Source organism: Athene noctua, chromosome 2, assembly GCF_965140245.1.
Source record: "Athene noctua chromosome 2, bAthNoc1.hap1.1, whole genome shotgun sequence".
Classification (NCBI taxonomy): Eukaryota; Metazoa; Chordata; class Aves; order Strigiformes; family Strigidae; genus Athene; species Athene noctua.
In genome coordinates, this window is record NC_134038.1 from 144068248 (window position 1) to 144091605 (window position 23358).

The 23358-nt window shown below is 36.8% G+C and overlaps 1 protein-coding gene across 2 annotated transcripts in view; it reads right to left on the reverse strand.

Moving 5' to 3' along the window:
- Positions 1-4726: 4726 nt before the first annotated feature.
- ZNF385D (zinc finger protein 385D) overlaps positions 4727-23358 on the reverse strand; it is a 451302-nt gene continuing 432670 nt past the window's right edge. The window contains exons 6-9 of one of the 2 annotated variants that reach the window (XM_074900515.1): positions 18137-18370; positions 15984-16162; positions 14514-14615; positions 4727-10402 (exon numbers count right to left, since the gene is read on the reverse strand). In XM_074900515.1, coding sequence (XP_074756616.1) covers positions 10169-10402; positions 14514-14615; positions 15984-16162; positions 18137-18370 — 749 coding nt within the window. In that variant the 3' untranslated portion in view covers positions 4727-10168. The remainder of the gene's footprint in view (positions 10403-14513; positions 14616-15983; positions 16163-18136; positions 18371-23358) is intronic. The other variant, XM_074900516.1, reaches the window with a different exon arrangement.

Here is a 23358-nt window from a genome sequence, read left to right on the forward strand (position 1 = left end):
ACGTAAAGAGAAGCAGATGTCAAACGGCAATTTATTTACCTAATTATCCCTTAAAGCCTGAACTGAATGCTAAGTGCTAAGACTCAGACATCACATAACTAGTCCAGTAACTGCAAAAAGACCTATATTTTATTGCTGAACTTTAGGAACTCCACAGCTTAGCTGAATGGCTCCTTAACCAACTGTCACTGTCATAAAACATATAGGCACTCGTATAATGAAGAACTCGATTCACAGGATTCAGCAACCTCAGTGAGGAGTCTGAAATGAGAGAAGAACTAAGAAGCCTTGCACTTTGACTTCAGCCTCTTATTTTGTTGCAAGAATTCTGTCCCAGGTCTCTGTGTCCCTTTGGGATACTCAGCCATAAAGTCCCAAGTCAGTCCTCGTCCAAGATAAAAGACAAGCAACACTTAAGAGGTTTAGCTGTATTAAGTGTGGTTGCTGAACTCTACATATTTTCATTAATTTAGTGAACTAGAGACATCATTTTTGCTTTCAGTACTACTAAAATATTTTCACTCATCTGTCTGAATTCTTAAAAGCATGAACTATGCTTAGCAACTGATCATAATAGATATATTTTGACATGAGATTGTCTAGGAAAACTATATTGAATCCTACTTCAGCAAGAATGTGACAGGCTGTTCCAGCTGACATACAGTGTCCAAAAAACCACAACCAAACATATCTACCTACACGGAGATTTGGAACACTTAATTTTCTGACTGATTACTGTTGCATGAATAGATAGGCGAAACAGACCCAGGGCAAGAATCAGAAATCTTTTTTTTTTTTATGAAATGCTAACCCCTGTATTTCTTATATCTCTCTCCTTTACTCATCAAGTCATGAATTCAAGTCACTAACATCTTTTGGAATGACACACTAGATATGCATACAGAGAGAAAACAGCAGAGACCTGCAGACTGGCTCACCGTGCCCTGTTATGTGCTGCCACAGCAAATGCATCACAGAATTCCATTCATAACCAGGACAGAACCCACCTGAGGAGCAGTTTTTGCCTGCTCAGAACCTTTTTGACACTTTTTCTGTGTTTTCACACTTACAAATATCTAATTTCCAGCCAATTTTCACTGGTGAGTTTATAGACAAGTATTCATGTGCTTATGTTTGAACACTTTCTTAACTGGAATAGGTGCCTTCCTGACGACTACCACTGTTTCCATCCCAGGATGCATAGTGAGGGAAGATGCCTCTTTCCCTCAGCCTTCTGCTCCTTATTCTAAGCATATAAATGTTAGTTTCTCATCTACTAGGTTCTCTACTTTCCCTCAACTCTTCTCTAAAAAGACTTAATTGTTCTTGACTCACTGAAGTTATCAAAATATAGTTTTGATTCTGTGGTGGAATCATGTAGAATATACCTCAATGAACATTTTCACTGTGGGGTTTTTTTTTTTTTTAAACACCTGTATCAAATTTGTAACTCATTGTCACCAATGGTAATACCTGTGGCTTGTGCTCTTCAGTTATTTCCAGCATCTGAGTTCTTTGTTATTAGATTCTAAATACATGATTGTCCTTTTCTTTCCTATTGAGTTTCAGATCCTTTCTATTATATCAGTTCTCAAGGTCATTCTATTCATTCTGGAAAATATCATGTTCCTCTCTATGTTGATGATAGCTCCTAATATATGTTATCAAAGAATTTCAAGAGTGTGCTTTTTTCTGTGTGCAAAATCACTAGTGAAACCAGATATAATCTAAAATTGTTCCCTATGAACAGCCTTCTACCTTCTCTCCCCACCCTTGTATTTCTCCTTACACTATAATCCATGCAGCCTTCACTTCAATTAGTTTCTTTCAAAACTTTTGTATGAATCCTCATAGTACCAATTTAATAATTTTTATGGGTCATCATCTCAAATACTTAATCTAATCTGGAAAAATCTACCCTTACCTAATGAAGAAATTACAAAAATATTGATAATTTTGTCCCACCTAACTTACCTCTGGGAAGACACAGTTGTTTTCTAGCTCCCTGCCTTTTCCATGTGGTTAACTCTGACCTTTAAAAGGCATGTATCAGGGGGTTTAAATAACAAGGTATAATTGCCCCAGTCATCTCCCTCCACCCCTTTTAAATTCAAGATATTATATTGACTATTTATCAGTCAAAACTACTATTACAAACTACCAGACCATGAAATTTTACTCTTAGACTTATAAAAATGTCATCGAAATTTACAGTGCTTCTGAAGAATGAACAGATCAGGGCCAGTTTTTTGAAGCCTACAGTACTCCTGGTACCCACTAATTTAAATGTGCATCGTATCACTAAATGAAGACCTTATGCTGGTTATCAATAAAGCCTAGGAAGAATATTACATTATCCTGATAAATAACTTGGTTTCAGATTTGCGGTCTTTTACTACAATATTGGAGATTGTCCGTAGCTAGAAATATATTGTTCAGTGATACCAACAAACTTCTCCAGTTCTAATTGTTGCAGTGCACTCATTGGGGTTCAAATCATTCTCAGATTTGGGTTCAGAAGAAACTTCCCTACATTGAATTGCCTGAACCATTACCCTCTCTTGCGCTAATGTAATGCAGCTGTTGAACTCATCTGGATGTCCTCCTGCAGATCTTTGACACCACATCATGTAACATGTGCTCTTCATCTCCAGTGCTTTCAGTGGGCCCTAGCAGGTTTTGAGGCTTTTTTACTGAAGTTTAAGGTTTTTAGTGAGTTGGTGGCATAAATGATTTGCACACTGTTCTGGATTAAACGTCTGTTGCATGAAATAGTCATCCATTGCATCCTGTCTCATGGAGCAGAACTGAAGAGCTTCTAAAGTATTTACTGCAGCTGCAAAGTTCCTGACAGCTGAAATGTAGATACCAATAAAACATGAAAGGCCAGTTTATTTATTTTTTTTTCCTACTGCCTTTCATAGCTTTGTAAAGGAGTTGAAAACAGCTTTAGCTTTTCTTCCCAGGATTCACTTGCCATGCAAACCACCCCAGAGGAGAACAGAGTATTTTACACAGATAGGGAGAAGGCTTAACTGTAGCACAGCTGACAAGATTGGTTTCAGTGGTCACCATTTAAAGCAGCCAATACTGTAATGAGGGGCTCAGTGCAAAATTTCAGCCACATGCTTGGTTAGATTATACCACTGAAGGGAAAAAAGGGGTACTGTATTACATAACCACATTATACACCCATATACCATATTATACACCCTATAGGTGGGTGGGTTTTTTCCATTTTTAATGCTCCTTGCAGTATCCCATCCTGCTGGCAGCCACAAAATATGATTCAGGACAGGGATGGGAGGGAAATATGAGCCATGAGCCATTTACATAAGAGCCATTACAGAGTGGCAATTATCTGTGCAGATATTTGTCTTGCAGATACATGGAGGTTAGTGTGTGAACCATTGGATAAAGAGCTACAGCTGTTTCCATCCCCTTTCTAAAACTATAAAACCAGTAGAATAAACAGGCCTTTTCTCTTTGATTGACACCTACATTTTGGTAGGGTTTAGGAAACTGCAGGAAGTAAAAAACCACGTGACCCAACTTGAGATTCATTGCATTTTTATTTTTTGTCCTCAGGTGCTCCTTCTGGGTCCCAAAACTTACCTTCATGGTTTTATTCTGATGGACTAAACAGATTCAGGCAGCAGTTTGACTGGCAATAATGTCATGGACAAGACTACGCTGAAAATATGTCAGAAATAAAGACTACTTGGGGGGGGGGGCAATCATCTCCCAGACTGAAGCACTTGTAAAAAATCCTCCAATCAGAATTGTTTTCAGATTGACATCCTCTATGTTATAAATATGTCAGAATGACCACATTAAGAACCTGTGCAGGTGCTGCCTCTCCCCATCAAACCACCAGGCAGTTTTGAGGAGTTATAACAGGCTGTTATAAAGGCACAGCTTTGCCCATATGCTATCATCTCCCACATTGTTGTGCCCCAAAAGAATGTCTGCACTTGGCAGACTGTGTTTTGAGCAGACAATTTTCACCTGATACATATGTCAATGAAAACTGTTCCCATGGCAAATGTCAGCCACCAGCTGCAAGAGAAAAAGGGCTGAAGTTGTTAACAAATGCTGCAGGCATTTGTAGTGAGAACATGGTTTATGTTTTTTATCCTTTTTTCTATTGCCTTTGCACTCAGAAATACATAGCTATTATTACTGAACATAAGAAATAACATTTACATTTAATTAAACCTTTGAAGAATCCCAAAAGATAGACAGTTCAGGAAATTGAAAGACTAAAGAGCTATCTGTGTCATAAAACTCTGACTAGATTAGGTAAGAAAGAGCACTGTAGTGTACATGTGCTCTCTATTCATGATATATTACTATTACTATGGCACTGCTGCTTTAAAGTTTTTATTCACTTTATTGACTGATCAAATGATCCAAAAGGGGGCTTGATGAACACCAACTTCTTAAGTGCAAATTTAAACTTTAAAATTCTGTTAATTCATATGAGAGTTGGAACTATGAATAAAGAAACATAGAAGAAAAATCAAATAGTAATAAAAAACAAATAAAAAATAAGAACATCCTTTTTGGACACTCAGGTGTTGATGAGCTGCAGTGATATCTTGGTTGGTGTGAACAGACACGAATGCATGGATTTCCAAGGAGAATTCTTGTGTCCTGTAATGAAGTGTCCAATACCTATGCAATGAATACTAATATTTATACTTGTTTCTAATTATGGGTGTCAAATATTCAATTTCCGTTGTAAACAGCACAAATGTGTGTGCTGACTAGTGTGACTAATATGAAGACCATTGTTACAAAGTCACTGAAGTACCTAAGCCAGAGGAAGTCTTCTGGGTTCTTTCTCATCATCTTCCTCATCAAAATTATTTTTAAAGTTAAGATCTTATGAACTTCATGGTCCCTGTGTTTTATCCAGGAACTCTTGAATGTCCCAGCTTGTTAATGCCTCACAAGTTCCATATAAGAATATTGCACAAGGAAAAGGGATCAAATTAGTTTACCAGTTTCTTCACATTGACTTATTTGAATCTTTTTACTGCACCACCAAAGTATCATCCCAGGATGAAGATGATCACAGGAACTAGGCAGCCACTAATCATGTTTCAGGCTCAGCCAAGTTTCTTTATCAATATATCAATACTGAATCAGAGTTGAATAACACCTAATTGCAGTACACAGCATGACTGCAAAAGGCCTCAGGCACTGAGGGCAAAAAAAATGCCTCTACTGAAGTCCAAGATCCTTGCAACTGCTTTCAAAAGTCCCAGGGTTAACAGTATTTTCATAGTATTATTAATTTCAGTCTAGAGCACAGACTCTCAGCCCCTGACATTTTGGATCAGGCTATGTAATAATCATCCTCCAGATAGTTACATATACTTCTAAATGGTCCTGAATTTTAATAAACCTGTAGGTGTGAAGGGGCATAAAGCTCTTGTCCTTGGCTAAACCCTTAACTGTGTGTTTGAGATTTCAACTAGTTTCAGACAGGATTTATCAGTATTACTATTTCTTGCAGTCACGCACTGAATACCGGCACAGAAGTAATGGCGCTTTCAGATAAACAGTGAGAACAGGGGAAGATGTGATGTAAAAAAAATATGTAGTGTCTTACATAGCATAGGCTCACATTTTCACATGCATCTAGGTAAATAGGAACCCCAGTTATTTTCTTGAGAGGTTTAGGTGCCTAGAGCCCTGAAGCCTGAACTGCTGAAGTCAATTTTTAAAATGGAAATCCAGACACCAACGTTAATTAAACCACAGATTCGTTATAAAGTGGTTTAGGCTTCCAACTTCACATGTTTTCAAAGAAATTTGTGCAGCCAAACAATTTGGGTATCTGTGTTTTCATATTTAGCCACAAGAATGTTGTAATCATGAAACCTTTTCAGGTCTTGCTCCTCAGTTTTGGTCTGTGCTCATAAAATGACATTTATTTTCACCAAAATGAGAGATATTAAGATAGAAATTCTCCAAGAAGCTTTGAAGAGAGTCTGAAAACTATGTGTTTACTGGGAGCAGAAGGTGGAAGCAGGGGCTCCTAAGAAGCATGATTCAGCTTTCAGGGAATATCAAGCCAATACTCTACTGTATTTTGGGGGATTAGAAGTGACTAAGGACGGGTCTATTCAGTTATGGAATTCTTGGTATAACTGGAAGATAATGAGTGTGAGACATTAAATTTACCCACAGCATCCTTGCAATGATTTAGCACCTAAAGAGACTTCTCAACTTTTAAAATACAGAGCCAATTGTAACATTCCAGTACTAAAATGACAGATGTAACTCTTCTAGTTATATTAACTTTATTTAGCTATTCTTAATTTTATATAGCTTTCTCTTAAAATAAAGATGTATACTTTTCAAATACAACATTCCTTGACATGGCCAGTTCATTTTTTTTTCTTCCAGTTCATTTTAAATCATCATCCATTTGCTTACCAATCTCTCACATCAGCTTTTACAGCAGCTCTCAAGAAGGTAACTGATTTTATGGTTTAGAGCAATGATGATCCTTCAGAACAAAGGTTTGAAGCCAGAGATAGTTGGAAAAATGCAGATAGCATAAAAATATAAATATATATCCCTCCCACAAAATTACCATCTCTTCTGGTCAGAACAGAATAATAATTCTTTAACACTTTGTATAGAATTTAAGAAAACATCCCTGAACCTTTTTTTTTTTTTTTTTTTTTCCCCAAGTTCATACCCAGCCATTTCCCTGCAGGCTGATTTCACCCTGTTATTCCAGTGAGTGACAGTGTCTTCGATGAAATGAAAGGTGCTTTAAGCTTCCTTTTGGCTCTGGACTGTTACTGTAACATAAAATATGATGACACATTTTTCTTTTATAGGACTCTCCATAGTGGATATATTGACAAGTAGGTGTAAAGTGTCTTCTCTTTGCCAGCTCCTTTGTCAGCTGCTGTGGACATACCCTTGACTGGAAGCTCCCCTTGCCCAATCAGGTTGCTGTGCCAGTATTTTCCTTGACATATATATAAAACTGCTGTGCCGACATCCTGAGTACGTTGACTTGCTACTGACCAAGAGGGGGTGGAACAGCAAGGCACAGAAAATCCACTATACATTCTAACATTTAGGCTTTATCCTTTATTAGGTAGTGAGTAAGAGACATAAAAAGAATTGAGTTTGTTGTTTACAGCTGAAATTTAAGAGACTTGTGTGAACAAAACTTGTTCCATAGAGCACTGTGACAAAAGAGGTCCAAGAAAACTGAAGGTGTCATTGCAAATTAGCTGATGTAAGTAGTTGGACTGACACTCTTTTTATTTCTAGCAAAACTTGTATTAACTCTGCTCTTAGTACTGTGCCTCCATACATGCCACAGGACACATTTTGGCAAGGCTCAGCCTGTTGATTTTGATGGCACCACAACAACATGGCAGGATGTACAGCAGGTGTCCATGCACCAGAAAGCCGTGCATAAGAGCCTCCAGGATATTTGTGGGTCTCCCCTGTTTCCATCTGGGTGCTTTTTCATGGGGAAAAGATTGCCTTCCCAGACCTTCTTCCTTCCCAAAATGCTAGTCCTCCTCTGCTCGTTTAGCAAGCTCTTACTTAACACAGGCTATTACAAAAGGCTCTGGAGATAAATGGTGGTTCATGGAGCACAGCTTGAAAACCAGTGCCCTATTCAAGAAGGAATCTGAACACAGCTGGCAATGGCACTACAATTTCTGCACAAAGATGAAAGGTTGAAAGCAGGCTTAAAAGACCAAGGCCAAGTTTTTGCAAAGAGGAGTTGAACCTTACTACACTATATTTATGTACCCAAATAAAAGGAAACATTTTCTAAATTGAGTGTTAGGCGCAGGTTTTGAAGGCTGGACTGTTTACTGCCTCTTTACTGGGAGCTGTAGAGTAGGAAGCCCTTTTAAATGTCAGCCCCTAGTTATTTAGGTGCCTAAACTTGGCTTCGGGAACTTAATCATACTCTTCTTGCTTTGAAAATTGGGCCAAAGCAACCCAGCTAGTAACCAGCCCTGAAATCACTATCTGATCTTTTTCACAGCTACACAGGAATGAATTAAATATAAACAAAAGCCCATTTCATTTCAAGGCACAAACGTTTGCAAATAAACTGGATGAAATACAATTACATAATATAGAACTTATTTTAATACTTCTAGATAAATAAATGCATCTCTTTGGAATTCTTTGGACACAGACATCCATGGAACCTCTTCTTTCTCTCTTTTTATATAATTTTTTTATAAAATCTAAATGCAGAGAGGTTTAAAAAATGGCAAATACCAATGTATATGGAAGGCTCAATGATGAACTGCAAGTCAAAAGTGCTGTATATTCCCATCCTCTGTATCTCCCAATTGTCCATATTAACCACAGGCAGTATTATACAGCAACCACATGGTCAATATTTTGCATTACTACCTTTTAATAAAATCTTTCAAATCATTTCTCCATCTAAACTTAAATTATGTTTTTAAATTTTATTCCTCCTAAATGTATGGTAGGCATTTCACTTAGCTACACATCAGAGTGGTCGCATGTGACTCAGCAGCGCACTCCATAATATTAATACATACTTTTCGGCTCCCTATGGGAAAAAGCAGGCAGCAAGAATCAGATTCAAGAAGTCTATTTTTTCTCTGCTGTTTGTTACTTACCACTTAATGACCCACATGTGAAACTCAATGGTTATATAATTACTTTATATAGTAGATTTTCTGTTTATAAGTTATTTTTCTTACTCTAACATATATACAATATATCTATATATACCCCTGATAAATCTTACTTTAAAGGGACACAGTCAACCCCTTTAAGCCTCACAGTAAATACATAAGGCTTTAAGCTGTCCATATATAAAGGTCAGCCACAGAATTCAAGGGTCCCTTCAGATCCTAAAGGTTGTATTTGTTCCAAACCCATGATGTGCAGTTATCTCGTAATATGTATCTCATGTGTTGCTGTTTACATTTTATAGGTATATTAAGATATTTTATATCACATCAGTAGGAAATAAAACAAGAGAATAAATCTGTTTCTAAGACTAAGCCTATTGCAAAAGATGTTACCTGTACCTACAGACACTCCCACTGGTGTGATATAAAAGGAATATGTGCCATTCTTGGAATGAAATTCTGGCTACACTGCAGTCAGGAGGAACTTTATACTGACTTAAATGAGGCCAGGATTTCTGCCTGTTTTCATTTGCTAATTATGACTATGTGTAACCCATTTGTGTCTTCCCTCTGCTCAACACTAAGGTGTCAGACCTTTTTAATGACAAGAGTGTATTTTTTGCTGTCCACTGGCATGCCTTAGACATTGATCTACCCTGTATGTATTACACCTTTTCAATATACACACACTGTACACATGTTAAATAAATGTGTGACATATTCTGTGTACAGCATCTGGAATTTTTTCCCCCCACTAAAACTTCTTATTATTTACTTTGCCCTAACCATAGATTATATTCAGGCTCATTCTTCTATGGGTGAGGAAAACAACTTTTTGCTCACCAGGAACAGCTCCACATTGTCATCATTTTTGACTACTTACCAAAGTGACATAATTTATTCATTTTATCTTTTGCAACTCAGTTAGAAACCTAGTGGCATAGATAGAGACACAATACTACTGTTTTACAAGACATCTATTGTATCTACTTTTGTTCAGATAAATACCCAGTAACTGCTGAGTTGGCAGGAGGATTGTTAAGGGTACTACTATTCACAGTGTTTCTTTTTTTTTCCTTCTTTAATCTACAGAATAAAGTATTTTATGTACATTGGAACCAGTTAATGCCCTTTAGACAAATTTGTAAGTTGTTTCATAAAGCAGGAAAGACATTGCAGGGAAATATGTGCCAAAAAGCACAGTCAAAAGGCTTCATAAGTTTTATATGTCACTACAAGTCAATGCTGGAGATCAGTTCTAAAACGATCAATACTCAAGAGGAATGTTCTCATCTGGAGAAAATACTGCCCATTCCCCCTTTTAGAATTTGTTCAGTTCTCTATCAAAAGTCCTGGCTCTTCATATATACTTTAAACTATAAATAAACACTGCATAGTTCAATGTTCTTGATTTTCTTTTTTTTTTTTTTTTTTTTTGTTTTGATTTGATTTGAAAAATTATTGCAGTACAATTAATTCCTGTTTGGAGTTCAGTAAGGAGCAAACAGCACGGGAGTATGGGTGGTCCGTATAGGCCCTGGAGCTGGTCGTAGGAGTGCTGGAGGAAGTGCTGAAGTCTGGAAAAGGGTGGCTGCTGGGGCTGTGCGAAGACTGAAGGGGGAATTCACAGCCACAGCAGCAGCTGCTGCTGCAGCTGCTAGTGGATTTGGTAAGATTCGAGGAGCCATCGGCTTTGAAGGTTCCTTTGAAAATACTAATTTTACCTGTGGGGAAGAGAGAAAACAAACAAACAGAGAGACATCATTTGTTCATATGAGCTACACAACAGGGAGCTTGACTTAACATTATAAGTGCAAAATCAAGCAAGAGTGTCCTCGTAGTGGCTACTGACTCTGAGCTGCAGGCTTGTGACAGGAGAAATGATCTCACGCATTGGACGAGGGTGAGCAGGATTTGGTTGTGGACAAAGCCTTATTACTCAGATTTATCATTTGAGATTAGAAATCAAAGCAAACCCCAAACTGGGCTGGGCAATCTGCACCAAACTAAAGCTGCATGTACCCTGCAAGAATTAAATAAGAATTAGCCATCAATTAAAAGACCTCCACCTAGACAGCTTTATGATAGAGACCAGAGCAGAATGAAAGCATATCTTGTTCTCCAGTTTGACTAAGAAGGTACTTTTTTTTAATCATTAGGATGCAAGTTCTACTTCAAATTAAGATCTTCAGCTAGCCTTTTTTTATGAGATGCTGATTCTAAGAACGAGCAAATAAACAAACCTTATCTTGCACCAGTTATGAAAATCTCCTATGTTTCACGTATTCAGATAGATGATGACTTCTGTGGGTGCTGCCCTATGTAATTTTTCTGTGTCTTCAAATTTTCGCTAAGACACTGTTCATTCTTACAAGGACTGTGAAAAACTGGCAGATATTTTATAATGTTGTCATCATGAAAAAATGTTACCTGTTACCTTAGTATGGTGCCAAACCATGGTATTTTTGTTACTGTCACTGAGGCTTCTGCTTTAAAAATGTTTAAATCATTAGTCTTGTGCACAACCAAATACAATTTAGAAAACTCCTCATTTAGAGTTTCCAAATGAAAAAAAAAAAAACAAAACAAAACAAACCTGAAGATTTTCCCAGACTGATTGAAAGTACTCACAGAGGTCCATTATTATTTAAGAGAATTTACATTTGGTATGCATACAAATGAACATCAGAGTAGTCTATATAGATTTCTGCAGATTTCAGTGGGATTTCAAGTTTCTAATGAGATGCCAGAAGCCTGAATACTGTTGTTCTGGTTTTATAACGCTGAGATAAGAATAGAAACCTCATCCACTGACAAAGAAAAGTTCCCATTGGCTCTGATGGACTTTTGGTGGGTCTCTATCCTGGCATGACCTGAGGATCTTTGCAAAGAACATAAACCTGAATATGTGGTACTGAATATACAGAATATGAATATATATACCATGCTGTGGTACGTCTCCATGTATGGACATTTCTCACTCACAGGGAAACACATTTTCTAATCCTTGAATTGAAAGGGCCTTTCACGTAACTAACTTGCAGTATATCAGTCATTTATTTTCAATTCAATAGTACCTTGGTGAGTGAATAGTCAGAAGGTAAGGACAGGAGTACTCTGGCATGAACCGCTAGCGAGTTTCATAGTTACACTACCACCATATTCCAAAAAATCTGCTGGTTCTTTACCAACCAGCTGGACACAGGATATTTACTTATCCTAATACCCAGTGGCAACACTGCTGGCCTTAAGGTCCTTTAAAGCTCTGGGAGAGATACTCAGAGGGACCAGATTCTGTAATTCTCTTAATGGAGGACATAACAGATGCTAGACACAAGATTCCTCATGGTGCCTATGAAAAGCAATGATCTGATCTTTTCCTTGATCAGTGTTACACCCACTGATCCAGGCTTTCTTCCCTTCCTGAGCATTTGACGCTTTCCTCCTTCCTTACATTTTTTAGTAATGCTTTTTTCAGCCTTGTTTAGAACAAACAAGGAAAATAAGTCTCTAAAAAAAAAAAAAATCCTGAGTACGAAGTACAAAAAACCTCCAGCCAAAACCACGGTTCTGATTGTGGTCTAGAATTCTCAGTGAAGGATGTTTTTCATAAGAGCTATTTTGTTGCAGAAAGTTTGGACTATCAAACAACTGATAGCCTCTTTCTCTCTCTCTTTTATACAGGCTGGACATCTGTGGCTTAAAGAAATATCAAGTAAGACCCAACAGTGCAAGATTTCTTAAACTCTGAAATAGTACTGTGGGAATTCATAAAGCTTCTTTCTCTGAAGCACGCAAAACTAGACTAAACAAAGCCATACAAACGATATTGAAAACTTGCAGAGTTTTTGGTCTAGAAAAGCCATGAAAATGTAGTAAGTCCTTTTTTTAACTTCTGTAGAAAAAAAAATATATGGTAATGCTTGTATATTTTTTGTCATAAAGATCAACAGTCTTATGAGACTGTTTATATTAAAAGGCTAGGACTGTCTTGTCATTCTTGGAGGAAACAGGAATTTCTAATGAAGTCAGTTTTTCAGTTAATTTATCAACATGGTTCTGATTTCAAGATAGCTTCAAAACTAGTAATATTTAGCATATACAGTATCTGGCACCTTCATTTCAAACCTGTCTGCAAGTACTAATTGGCACACAGGTCAACATTAAGAGTAAGCTAGCCATTATTTGTTTCATTTCCAATAAAGTAAACTAAGGGACAGTAAATGACTTGAAAAATTAATGAGGAGTAAAGAAAAAGTCTAGAGCTCATAAAAACCATTCACATTCAAAATAAAATTAGCACGTCTTTGGCTTGTTGCTGTGCCATTCTGCATTTCAAGTGACAGCAATTTCGGTATTTTTTCTATTCAAAACCAAAAAGATTAAATGGGGAACTGCTCTCATCCTTTCTCAGCACAGCCTCCATTGTAGTACACATATCTGTTAATTTATTGCTGACTCATTCTCTCCTTATTAAATCCCCTTTGACTCTTTGCTCACCTCTGGCTTGACTTTATACTGCGAGCAATTGGGAGTGAGGGAGCAGGAAAAGGACACATTGCCTTTATTTGTCTATGCAGCAACCAAATGGCATTAATCTTTGGCTAGAGTTCTCAGAAATCACCATTACATAAATTGGGAAATAGAGAACTGTGCACAACAGCAACAGTAATGTAATAGTTATTTTCATCCCTTGGGAAACAACGAATTTCCTAAAGTAATAATAATCCTGTCAGAAAGGCTTTAGTGATTCCATACACTTCTTACCTCATTACATATTTTCTATTCCTTTCAGTATAGCTTATATGTATTGGAGACCTTGGTCTTCCTGGTGGATTACTGAAAAACCCTATGGGGCTATTTCCCTGCTAGTGGATCTACCAGAATAGTGCACTGCATTATGCTACAACATCCATGAAAGCTCCTACCCAGCTGAATCATGCATGAATATAGCACTCATGAGGGCTGCCCCAAGAAGGACATGCTTTCTGTTGCCAGGAAAAGAGCTTTAACTCAACTTAAAGAGAACTGGGTTTTCACAGAAAAAAAGCTCCATATTCTGCCTGCATTAGAGAAGATGGTCAAGGCGTAAGGGGTGAATCTCTATGAGGTCAATGAATCAACATCCTCCCTCTGCCAAAACCCTTACAAAACACCACAGCACATAAAACAATCATGCAGTTTAACTGATGGATGGAGATAAATATCAGATGTTTCACTATCCCATCCACAATATAAGCAGTTTCTTAACTAATGGCAAGATCCTAGAGGGATTTTTATTAAAAAGTACTTTTATTAAAAAGTAAACCTTTTTCTGAGCTTATGAAGCTACTAAGTACTGTGTTTCAGATAGTTTAGCCTGGCAGTAGAAAATGTAGCCAGACCATCCTGAAACTGAGTGGAATGAAATGAGAGATGGATTTTTTTGTTTCAATTGTTATCTGAATAAGTTTCTAAATAAGAATAGAATAAAGGTTTTGTGGTTTATGAAGTTTTATTTAGTCATTTCATCACTATTGTTCTTGGTGAAAACTGGAAAAATCCCATCTGAGACCTGGAATTTTCTTTAGGGTCTTGCTCTGTAATGACTCTTGAAACAAGCTTCTTTTCTGAGGTTATTCAGAGTAGCTACAAAAATGAGGACCCACAAGTTGTAGTCAAAACCTATCAGAGTATATAAAATGTACCTTGTGGGCTTCCATGGGCTCATTCGGACACTTGTATACTCCCATTGTTTACACTATTCCTCTCATTTTAATTTTTTTTTCCCACTTTTTCTTAAACACCACTCAGCAGGGTTAAAATGAAAGTAAAGCATAAAGGTGATTGGCTTACCCCTAGAGGATGCGTTCCCTTCTGGAGTTTGTTGTAAGGGCTGTATTTAGGTTTAGGTGGCTTCCCAGCAGCTCTGTCTTTGTGCCTTCTACTGCTTATGTGCTGTTAACATACATTTCGGTAGGAAAAAAAAAAAAAAAAAAAAAAGAAGAAGAGTGATAGTTCCTTAATAGATCATTTCAGGTTCTACTTTACACAAGGGTGCTCCGATATTAAAGGCTACTGCTCTTCACAACAGCATTACTTTGACTAAATTAACAACAAATGGCAATAGGATTTGTTCCAATCTGAATGATCCTTTGTGCATCATGCATTGGGACACTGACTTTTAGCAGTGCTCAGTTCAACTCTGCTTCCACTGTAGTCAATGATTTTATCACCTTTGTTAACTTCAGCAGACCTGAATCAGGTCAAAGACAGAAGCCTTTGAAAAATTCCTCCCTATCTGTATAAAGCACCCATCAAATTCAATCTACTGCTGATAGAAAGTTTTGAAAGAATATTAGATAGTAGAGCATCCTCTAGTTGGGGAAAGAAAAAAAAAAAGTCACAAAATTGTTTAAATTCCTAAGAAGCCTGGAGATACTTTGAAGATTTCAGCTGAAAGATAGTTACATATCAAACTAAGTGACAGTGAAAAAAAAGCCCAAAAAATCCATTATCTTATTCATAAAATCTATGGGATTTTACAAGAATCCTTCTACACAGACTTTATTGCAGTATTAGATGTAAGGATCTTTTTCAGAACTATATTTTTACTTTGATTTTCATTTTCAAGAGAGAGATCTCAAAAAAAGACAAAGAACTGGACTTTTTTTTTTTTTTCCTGAAAGCAGAAGACAAGTATTGCTATTGTCCATTACTGAATTTATCTTCATTCTTGTAAAGTTCCTTAACAAGTATTTAATTCCAAAAGGCATATGGAATTAAACTAAGTGTTTTTCAGAACAAAGGCTTTGTTCATTTGAAGAATGACTGAACATAACTTAGTGTAATTGCAATTTAGAGGTCATGCTTCTCAGCTACAGAATAACACTGATAAAAATATATTACAAATCCTCTCCATCCCGCATTTCTAAGCAGGTTATTCAATGTTCTGTGAAAGTACTGGCTGCACCCACCTCCAACATCTTTGTCAAGGCAAATATGCAGTACATAAAATGTCAGGGTTTACTAGCTAATGACAATTATAGTCATCTAAAGACAGTTGTAACATGTTGCAGCTTACAGCTTCTATAACTCTTTAAAAAAATATATATAAACAAGAGCTTTTGAGACAACATATTCTGTGCAAGGGAAAATTATATCCAAAACAAAACATACAGCATGACAGCCAAGTACAAAGGGCAAAATCTGTAAGTTCCATTTGGATGCAAACTGTAGACTGACTCATGCTGATTGTGTTGGTACTTTATCACCATGAAAACAAAGAATAAACAAGGATTCACACTCTGCAATCTAGCTGAGTACCTGTTTCAGTTGTGTCTCAGAGTTTACGTGCACATCACATATTTCACAGTGAAATGTTTTGTTCTGAAGGCCTGTGTTTCCTTTATTCACAGGTCCTTTGCCTTTTACGCCTGCCCGGGGAAAGGCTTTTATGGTTCCACTTCCATTCCGAGCTTCCAGCATAGTTTTGTGCTTAGTCCCTGGAGATATCAGAAATGGGAAACAGAAACAACTTTGGCAATCTGGTTACATTCATTGTTCTATTTTCTTTTTAGAAGAAAATCATATGAACCTCAGCTTGGTGCCATGTGCTATCCTTGGAATATGCCCATGTTTGTCTGTATCAGATTCATACCAATATAACAGTATTTCACATCTTATATTTAATGATTAAATTACTTATCTGTAGGTAATACACTAGAACAAAACAGCCCCACCAGTAAGTAGTGGCACAATCAGGTGTCCTGATGTGAAGTTAAATGGGTGTGACTTTTCTCATTAACTCCTGCTGCTAATAAGACCTGAATTGTAGTTGCAAAGGAAGAGTAATTTAGCTATTAAGATGTAGTTGGCTTTGATCTGTAGTCCTCCTGAATGGATTGATCAGCAATATGTATTAGGTAGTTTACACTTAAAGCTGTAATTAAGTAATTAGTCTCCAAATCAAAAAGGGGGAGTAATTCCTGGCAGCAACCTATGGATCCTTAAGGGCCTGGACAGAAACCAAAATGTGTGAGAAACATACATGTGAGAAAAATGTGCTTGCATTTTTTTATTAAAATAAAGATTGGATAGAAAACAATAGTGTCCTGTTGCTTTACTTTTATTCACACTAAACGATTTGACACACTGTTGACTTCCACACAGGTAGTCTGTGATGATAATGGACTACTACCATGTATGGAACTAGATTTCCACTGATAATTGCTATATGCATCCACATGTACACTTATACAGTCATGAATGTGTGTGAGCACACACATTTTATCAGCAGAGACAGCAAAAACCTGGAGGGTTGTGTTTAAATATTCAGAATAATGTTTTGGCTTTCATCTTTATCAGAAAAATATTTAGAGTCTAACCCTCATATGAAGTTAAATAGGTTAAATGGGTACGGCTTTATGAAGTCAAATTTTCACCGGTTGAATATCTTGCATACAGCAAACACAGCATTCAAAACTGATTAGGCCTTGTTTCTCACGAATACCAACAAATTATAATTTATTTTTTCATGTAAGTGGATTCTATAGACATGCCAGAGGGTTTGGGTTGTTTTTTGTTTTTGGTTTTTTTTTTATTACATCATAAAACCATTGATCATTTTGCTGCAGGTATAACGTCATTGTCTTCATGTTTCAAACTTAAGGTTCTTTGTCTGTCTCAACTCTGTTTATCCTGGTGGCAGGTAACTGTTGACATCCAAAATCAGGAGGTTTTCTGTAGGATGTTTATAGGTGGCCATTGCCACCACATTAAATCCGAAGATCTTTTAACCCCACTCAACACACTTCCAATCAATAAGATGCTTAAAGTAGTGACTGTGAATGATGGCTGGCTGCTACTGGAACTTATTGATGCTACTAGCTGTAATAACAAGAAAAGGTTTAAAAATTAAGAAAGATGGAGGTAAGCAATTACCCATTCAACTCTCATGCAGCAGTTGCTATCAGTTGATGAAAACAAAGGGAAAATATACATAATTTTAACAAGTTATTAACAGACAATATGGAGCTAAGAATTCTAACTCTCATCATTGAACTCTGACTGACTGACGCTCCCTCTTTCAGCCTTAATTTGTTAGATTTCAAACAAAACTAATGGCATTCATACTCAGTTTGCTAGCTGACACAAACAAAACTATGCAAACTCTGAACACCAAAGGTAATGAAGCATGAGCTGTCATTTAGCTCTGTAAGGTTTGGAGGCTGCAAAAGACAAAATGTAAGAAAATGGGCAACTTGCATGCAATAAAATTTCTTTCTTCCCCTGTTATGAAAGCCTTTTTGCCTGTCATTTTTATTCTTTAATACCTAATGAATTCCATGTAATTGCCACTTTTCTGCCACCTCTTTGTCCCCTGCTGCAAGAGATCTAATCTATTCAGGGGAAGATAATTGCAGAGCTCTTGAGACAGAAGGAAAAAAAGGAAGAAAGCAAGCACTGCTCCATCTCACCACTGTTGTGCGCCTCCAGCTGCGAGGCAGAGTTGACAGCGACTTTGCATAGTGAACAGTACAGCAGTCTTTTTGCCTTTTCTTCCTCAGTCTCAACAGAAGGGCATGTGGTGCTGCTAGTGGCTGTTGTGGGGATTTTCTCCACTTTAGAGGTGATCTCAGTTGTCATAACACTGCTCTTCCGGATTTCCACCGTTGTCGTCGTTGATATTGCTGGTGTCCCTGTGGTAACGTCTGCGGGCAAAGAGAGGAGATGGAAGGAAACAAAAAAAGAGGTTGTGATCTTTGGCATTTGCTTGTTGGCAGCCTAATGCTGTAACCGTACAGAGAGCCTGATAGTGCTGATGATGATTTGACTAATGGTAATGAACTAAATCTGACCTTATTGTTTGTATTTTGTGTGGTTACAAAATACAGTATTCCCATGTATGGAAATGCCATGTATTCTGTCTCCTGCATTCTGTTAACACCCAATAAATACAGAATTTCATAAACTGAAAAGACAGGTCATTAGGTCATTAGGACTGTACTGTACAGTTGTACAACTGAAAGATAATCCACTAAAAGAGGTCGTGTAAATTACCAGTACAATAGGCTGTTAAGGTTTATATGCAGCACTTCAGATGCATAAAGTGCCATAGTACAACATAACACTTGTTCTAATTGAGTAGCCAAGCCAAAGTTTTAACATTCTGTACTAATAAAACTAAAATGAAAATAATTGTATGTTCTTGATATCTGATAAAATAAAACATTGCATTGATACTTCACTTGATATTAAGCAAAACTAATATTAAATGAAGGTAATTATTAATACACAGTATACATTTATCGATGCATTGTTATTATCCATTATTCCACACTAACAATACATACTAATAATAGTAACAAAATAGACAACATCCTATATCTGAGACCTACACAGACACTAACAAGATTTCTGTGCTGTGTATCAGTGGTATGTTTGAAAAAACGGTAAGAATGTTATATAGCTAAATCTATTTGGAAACCTAGTGCTTGCATCTAAGAACTTGTGCTTTTTCTGTAGTTTTCAACTCCAAGAGAGAGAAAATATGCCATGATACTGTGGTTTGAATAATATATACATGACATTTGGATATGGCAGTATCATTTGGTAGTTAAGTACTTAACAGGGTAGAGGACAGTAATATCGAGCACTGAGCCAGTGAAGGAGACGGCAAGTAAGGGACAGGAGAAGGACAGAAGGAACAGGAGCTGTTCTGCTTTTGCAGTGTTGTATTTTGTCATATTAAGCCTACCGAGTAGCAGCTTTCCCCATAAGAAATCTTAGTTACTTTAACTGAGATATCCCTAGAATTGAGTACTTTCCAATGTAGACAGTTCATTTTATTTTCATACATCCCTTGGTGTTAGTGGTGCTCTTCATGTACTATGCTTTATTCGTTTCCATCTATTAGAACAGGCAAAATAGCAATTTTCACTTACAGACCTTAGTATGTGCTGTGATGCAGGGGGGAGACAAGTAACTGATGCCGCAGAGGTGTGTTTTAGACTAATACTGTTCAACAACTTAATTAATGAAGAACATGCTTAACAACATAGCAGATGATAGCAAACTGGAAACAAGTGCAAACACACTGAGAGACATGATTCAAAATAATTTTAATGTGTTGGAGAGACAGTCTAGAAAATTAGATGCTTTTCAGTAAAGACAATTGCAGGAATTCACACTCAGTGGGATTAATCTGATCTATTAAAACACGACGAAGAACAGCTCCAGTACTGCTTTTTGGGGATGTTTATTTGTTTGATTGATTCTGGGTTGTTTTGTTTGCTTGTTTTTCAGAAAAAGCTTGCAGTACAAGATAGCAAGATGAACACAGATGTCTCATCATCGTGTTATGGAATAGGTCCACACCACATGGAAAGAGCAAAGTGAAAGATTTATGAAGGAATTTTTCCTCCTCTAATCAGCACTGGAGGCCCTGTGTCCAGTCTTAAAAAATTAACAATTACTTGCTTTGTTGTTACTCCAGCAGCAATACAAACAAACAAGACAGGGGTTGTGAGGGAGGAAGTCAAAACAAATCAGAGGTTTGGAAAACATGGATGATGAAGCTTAAACGCTGACAACATTTTTCATATCTGTAGAAGGTAGCTAAAAATACGAGAATAAACTCATCTCCCTGATCCCTCTTAATAGGACGAGGACTATTGGATTACATCAAGAGAAATTTAGATTAGACATCAGGAAATTCTTTCTAATATTAAAGCTTGTAAAGCCTGAGAATAGCCTACCTACAGAGATCCAGAAATATTGCCTCCTGGAGGACTTAGAACTGGCCGAACAAGTATCTGCGGGAGCAACCCAGGTATGATCCCCTTTCAGTCAGGGGGAATAGGACTCTTCAAGCCCTATTAATTTCTATGTATTGTGTATTCTGTAACGTTTCTCCATATTCTCCCAGAGTGTTTTTAGAATTATTATTCATAAAACCATGAAAGCAGAGTTCGTCATGTGAATATTCTTACATATTGCCAGGCATTAAGCATATAGCAAAAATAATGTCCCACTCAAGGTCTAATCAAAGTATTTCTTGTTCCTGAGAGTGAGTCTGGAGGTGGTTATATCCTGAATGTACTGTGGATGTCAAATACTTGTCCAGAAGGAATGGTATTACCTTGCTGAACAGTCTGTTCTTATTTTTAATTTTTTACAGACCAAAAATAATGTATCAAAAGAAAAATACTTTTTTTAAGCTTTCTGTTGGGCAACCTATGAATAAATGAAGCTTTTATACATCTGTCCACAAAATGATACATTTAACTAGTCACTGCTTTCCTGTCGTAGAGAATTCATGTCAATGTTGTCTTTCCTTCAGTTGAAAGTTGCTGCAGTGAAATTATTTTCCTCAAAAGCGCACTCCCAGCAGTATATAACACTGCTTTTAAACCTTCAGTTTCTCCATCCTGGTACTACTTACTGTACAGTAGTAGGTCTAGCCAATGTACTTTCCTGGTGAAAAGGAAGGCAGAGGGCAGATGGCACCAGGGAGAGGGAAGGAAAAAGAAGACATTAACAATCTCTCAGGATTGATGGCAAGGTTGGTGCTTATTCTAATCTTGCAGGAAATTAGATATGTGCATCAATCACCATTACCAGCTTTGCAGTGCAAGGGTCAGTATTTTGCCCAAAGCAAAATATAGATCATAATTTATTTATTTTCCAAAGGATATTTCTTTATTTTCCAAAGGATAAAGAAAATATTTATTTCTTTTCCATAGGCAATGGATAAAAAATAAAAGCTTAAATAACTGCAGATTTTGTTCTGCTTCAGGTATCTGACCTCCTATAGATATGTTGATCTAATATTTCAGTATGTAATTATTTTAAAGTGAAAGAAAATACAATCCATTACATTAGTCCTTTTGAGGGTATTTGATATGCATGCGTGAAAGTAGCATTGCATATAAAAACTAAACTAAAGATGGTAAATCTCACCAACATATTGTTCCAATTAAAAAAATATCAAAGTTCAGTGCACATACTCTGCACTTTCAAAAGGTGCCCTATAGTAATACTTTGTATATTCCACTAATGAAAATGCATTAATGACATCAAAACATATACAAGAAAACCACACAAATTCAACACATTTAAAGATGTAAAGCTGTTCCTCCTCATCTAAAGTTTAGAATTATCTGTGGGAATTAAGGAGAAAACATTCTAAAAGCTGTCAAGTAAGCTTACAAAGAGGGAATTCAAATCCTCTTCTCACCAGAACTTCTAACCTAACCAGTATGTGCCTCTGAATATATTACAGTGTTGCTGCCTGTACACAGCTCAGTGCCCTAAATACACGGTACAGCATTAAAGGTATAAAGGGATTAATAAAAATACCCCACCAAAAAGAAGTAGGAAGGCATTTGAACTGATGCCTTGAAGACTGAATCAGCATTTCTTAACTTTATATTATGACAGTGCTTTAAGAACTATTTCAATAATAAATGATCTATCTAAAATTGAGCTAGAAACTCAGTCACAGTCAACTGGAAGATTTGTTTCTAGTGACGCAGGCTTGCAGCACTGTGCTATTTTCATACCAGTGGCCTGCAGCAAATATTCATTATTGCAACTGTCACTGCTTGGCTTTGGCATAGAAGCTGATTGCTAATATTGTATGGAACTGGACTCTAGCAGCAAAAAAAGCAAACAATTCAGGATTCACAACAATCCATCTGTGTTCCTGGTCTTAATAGAGCAACAGAATAAAAATTAAAAATACAAAAAAATTGCATTAAAATCTAATCTTCGTCACTGGCAAAATTAAAGATTTATTTTAACAAGAAGACAAAGCCAGATGAAAAACATTCTGTGATAACTGACTTTGGGTTCTACAGATACCATAGTTCAAGTGGAAACTGCAAGTGTGTGATTAAGGTCTTCCTAAGTAAGCAGGATTAATTTTATATCCCAGCTTCAATACTCATGAATTTCCTTTAGGCTGAAGAGACAGAAAATTACAACTCAGGTTTTTCTTCTGAGTATGTAAAAGTCTCACTCATCAGTTCCTGCTACTAAGCAGAAGAATTTCTTATCCTAAAACTATAAATAGACCCACAGAGAGAAAAGTCCTCTGACTTCAAACAAATCACAACTATTTATGAGCACGTTTTTTCTTCTGCAATCTCAAGTGGCATGCATTTAAAAATATCTGATTTAGCACATACCCAAGCATTCTGGTCTCATTTAAATCAAACTTTGCCTTTGACATAAAAGGATTGAGCATGTGGCCCATAACGCTGTCCAGGAAAAAAAATCAAAACAACAAACAACACCCCCCTGCCAAACTAGAAAGCACATTCTTTCTCATGACAAACAGAACTTGATATGAAATATTTCACTATACTGTAAAACCTCTTAGTATTTCAAAAAATATTGTCAGCTGGCTCACTTTATAGCAAGCCTGCATCAAGGAACAGAATGATCATGTATGGGCGCTTGATATTGGCATGCTCAAGAGAGTCTTGGCATATTATTTTCCTGTCTACTAAGAACCGTGTCCTCAGTTTCCTTGGGCTGCTTTGAACATCCTATGTTCTGTGTCCTCTGTAGTAATTACATTTGAAGATAAGACATAATTTCTTTTGAATCTATAAATATAACAGTGGAGTATATAAAAAACAAAGTACCATCCCAAAAATAACTGTGACTGACTTTTTCTCATGCTTGGCTGACT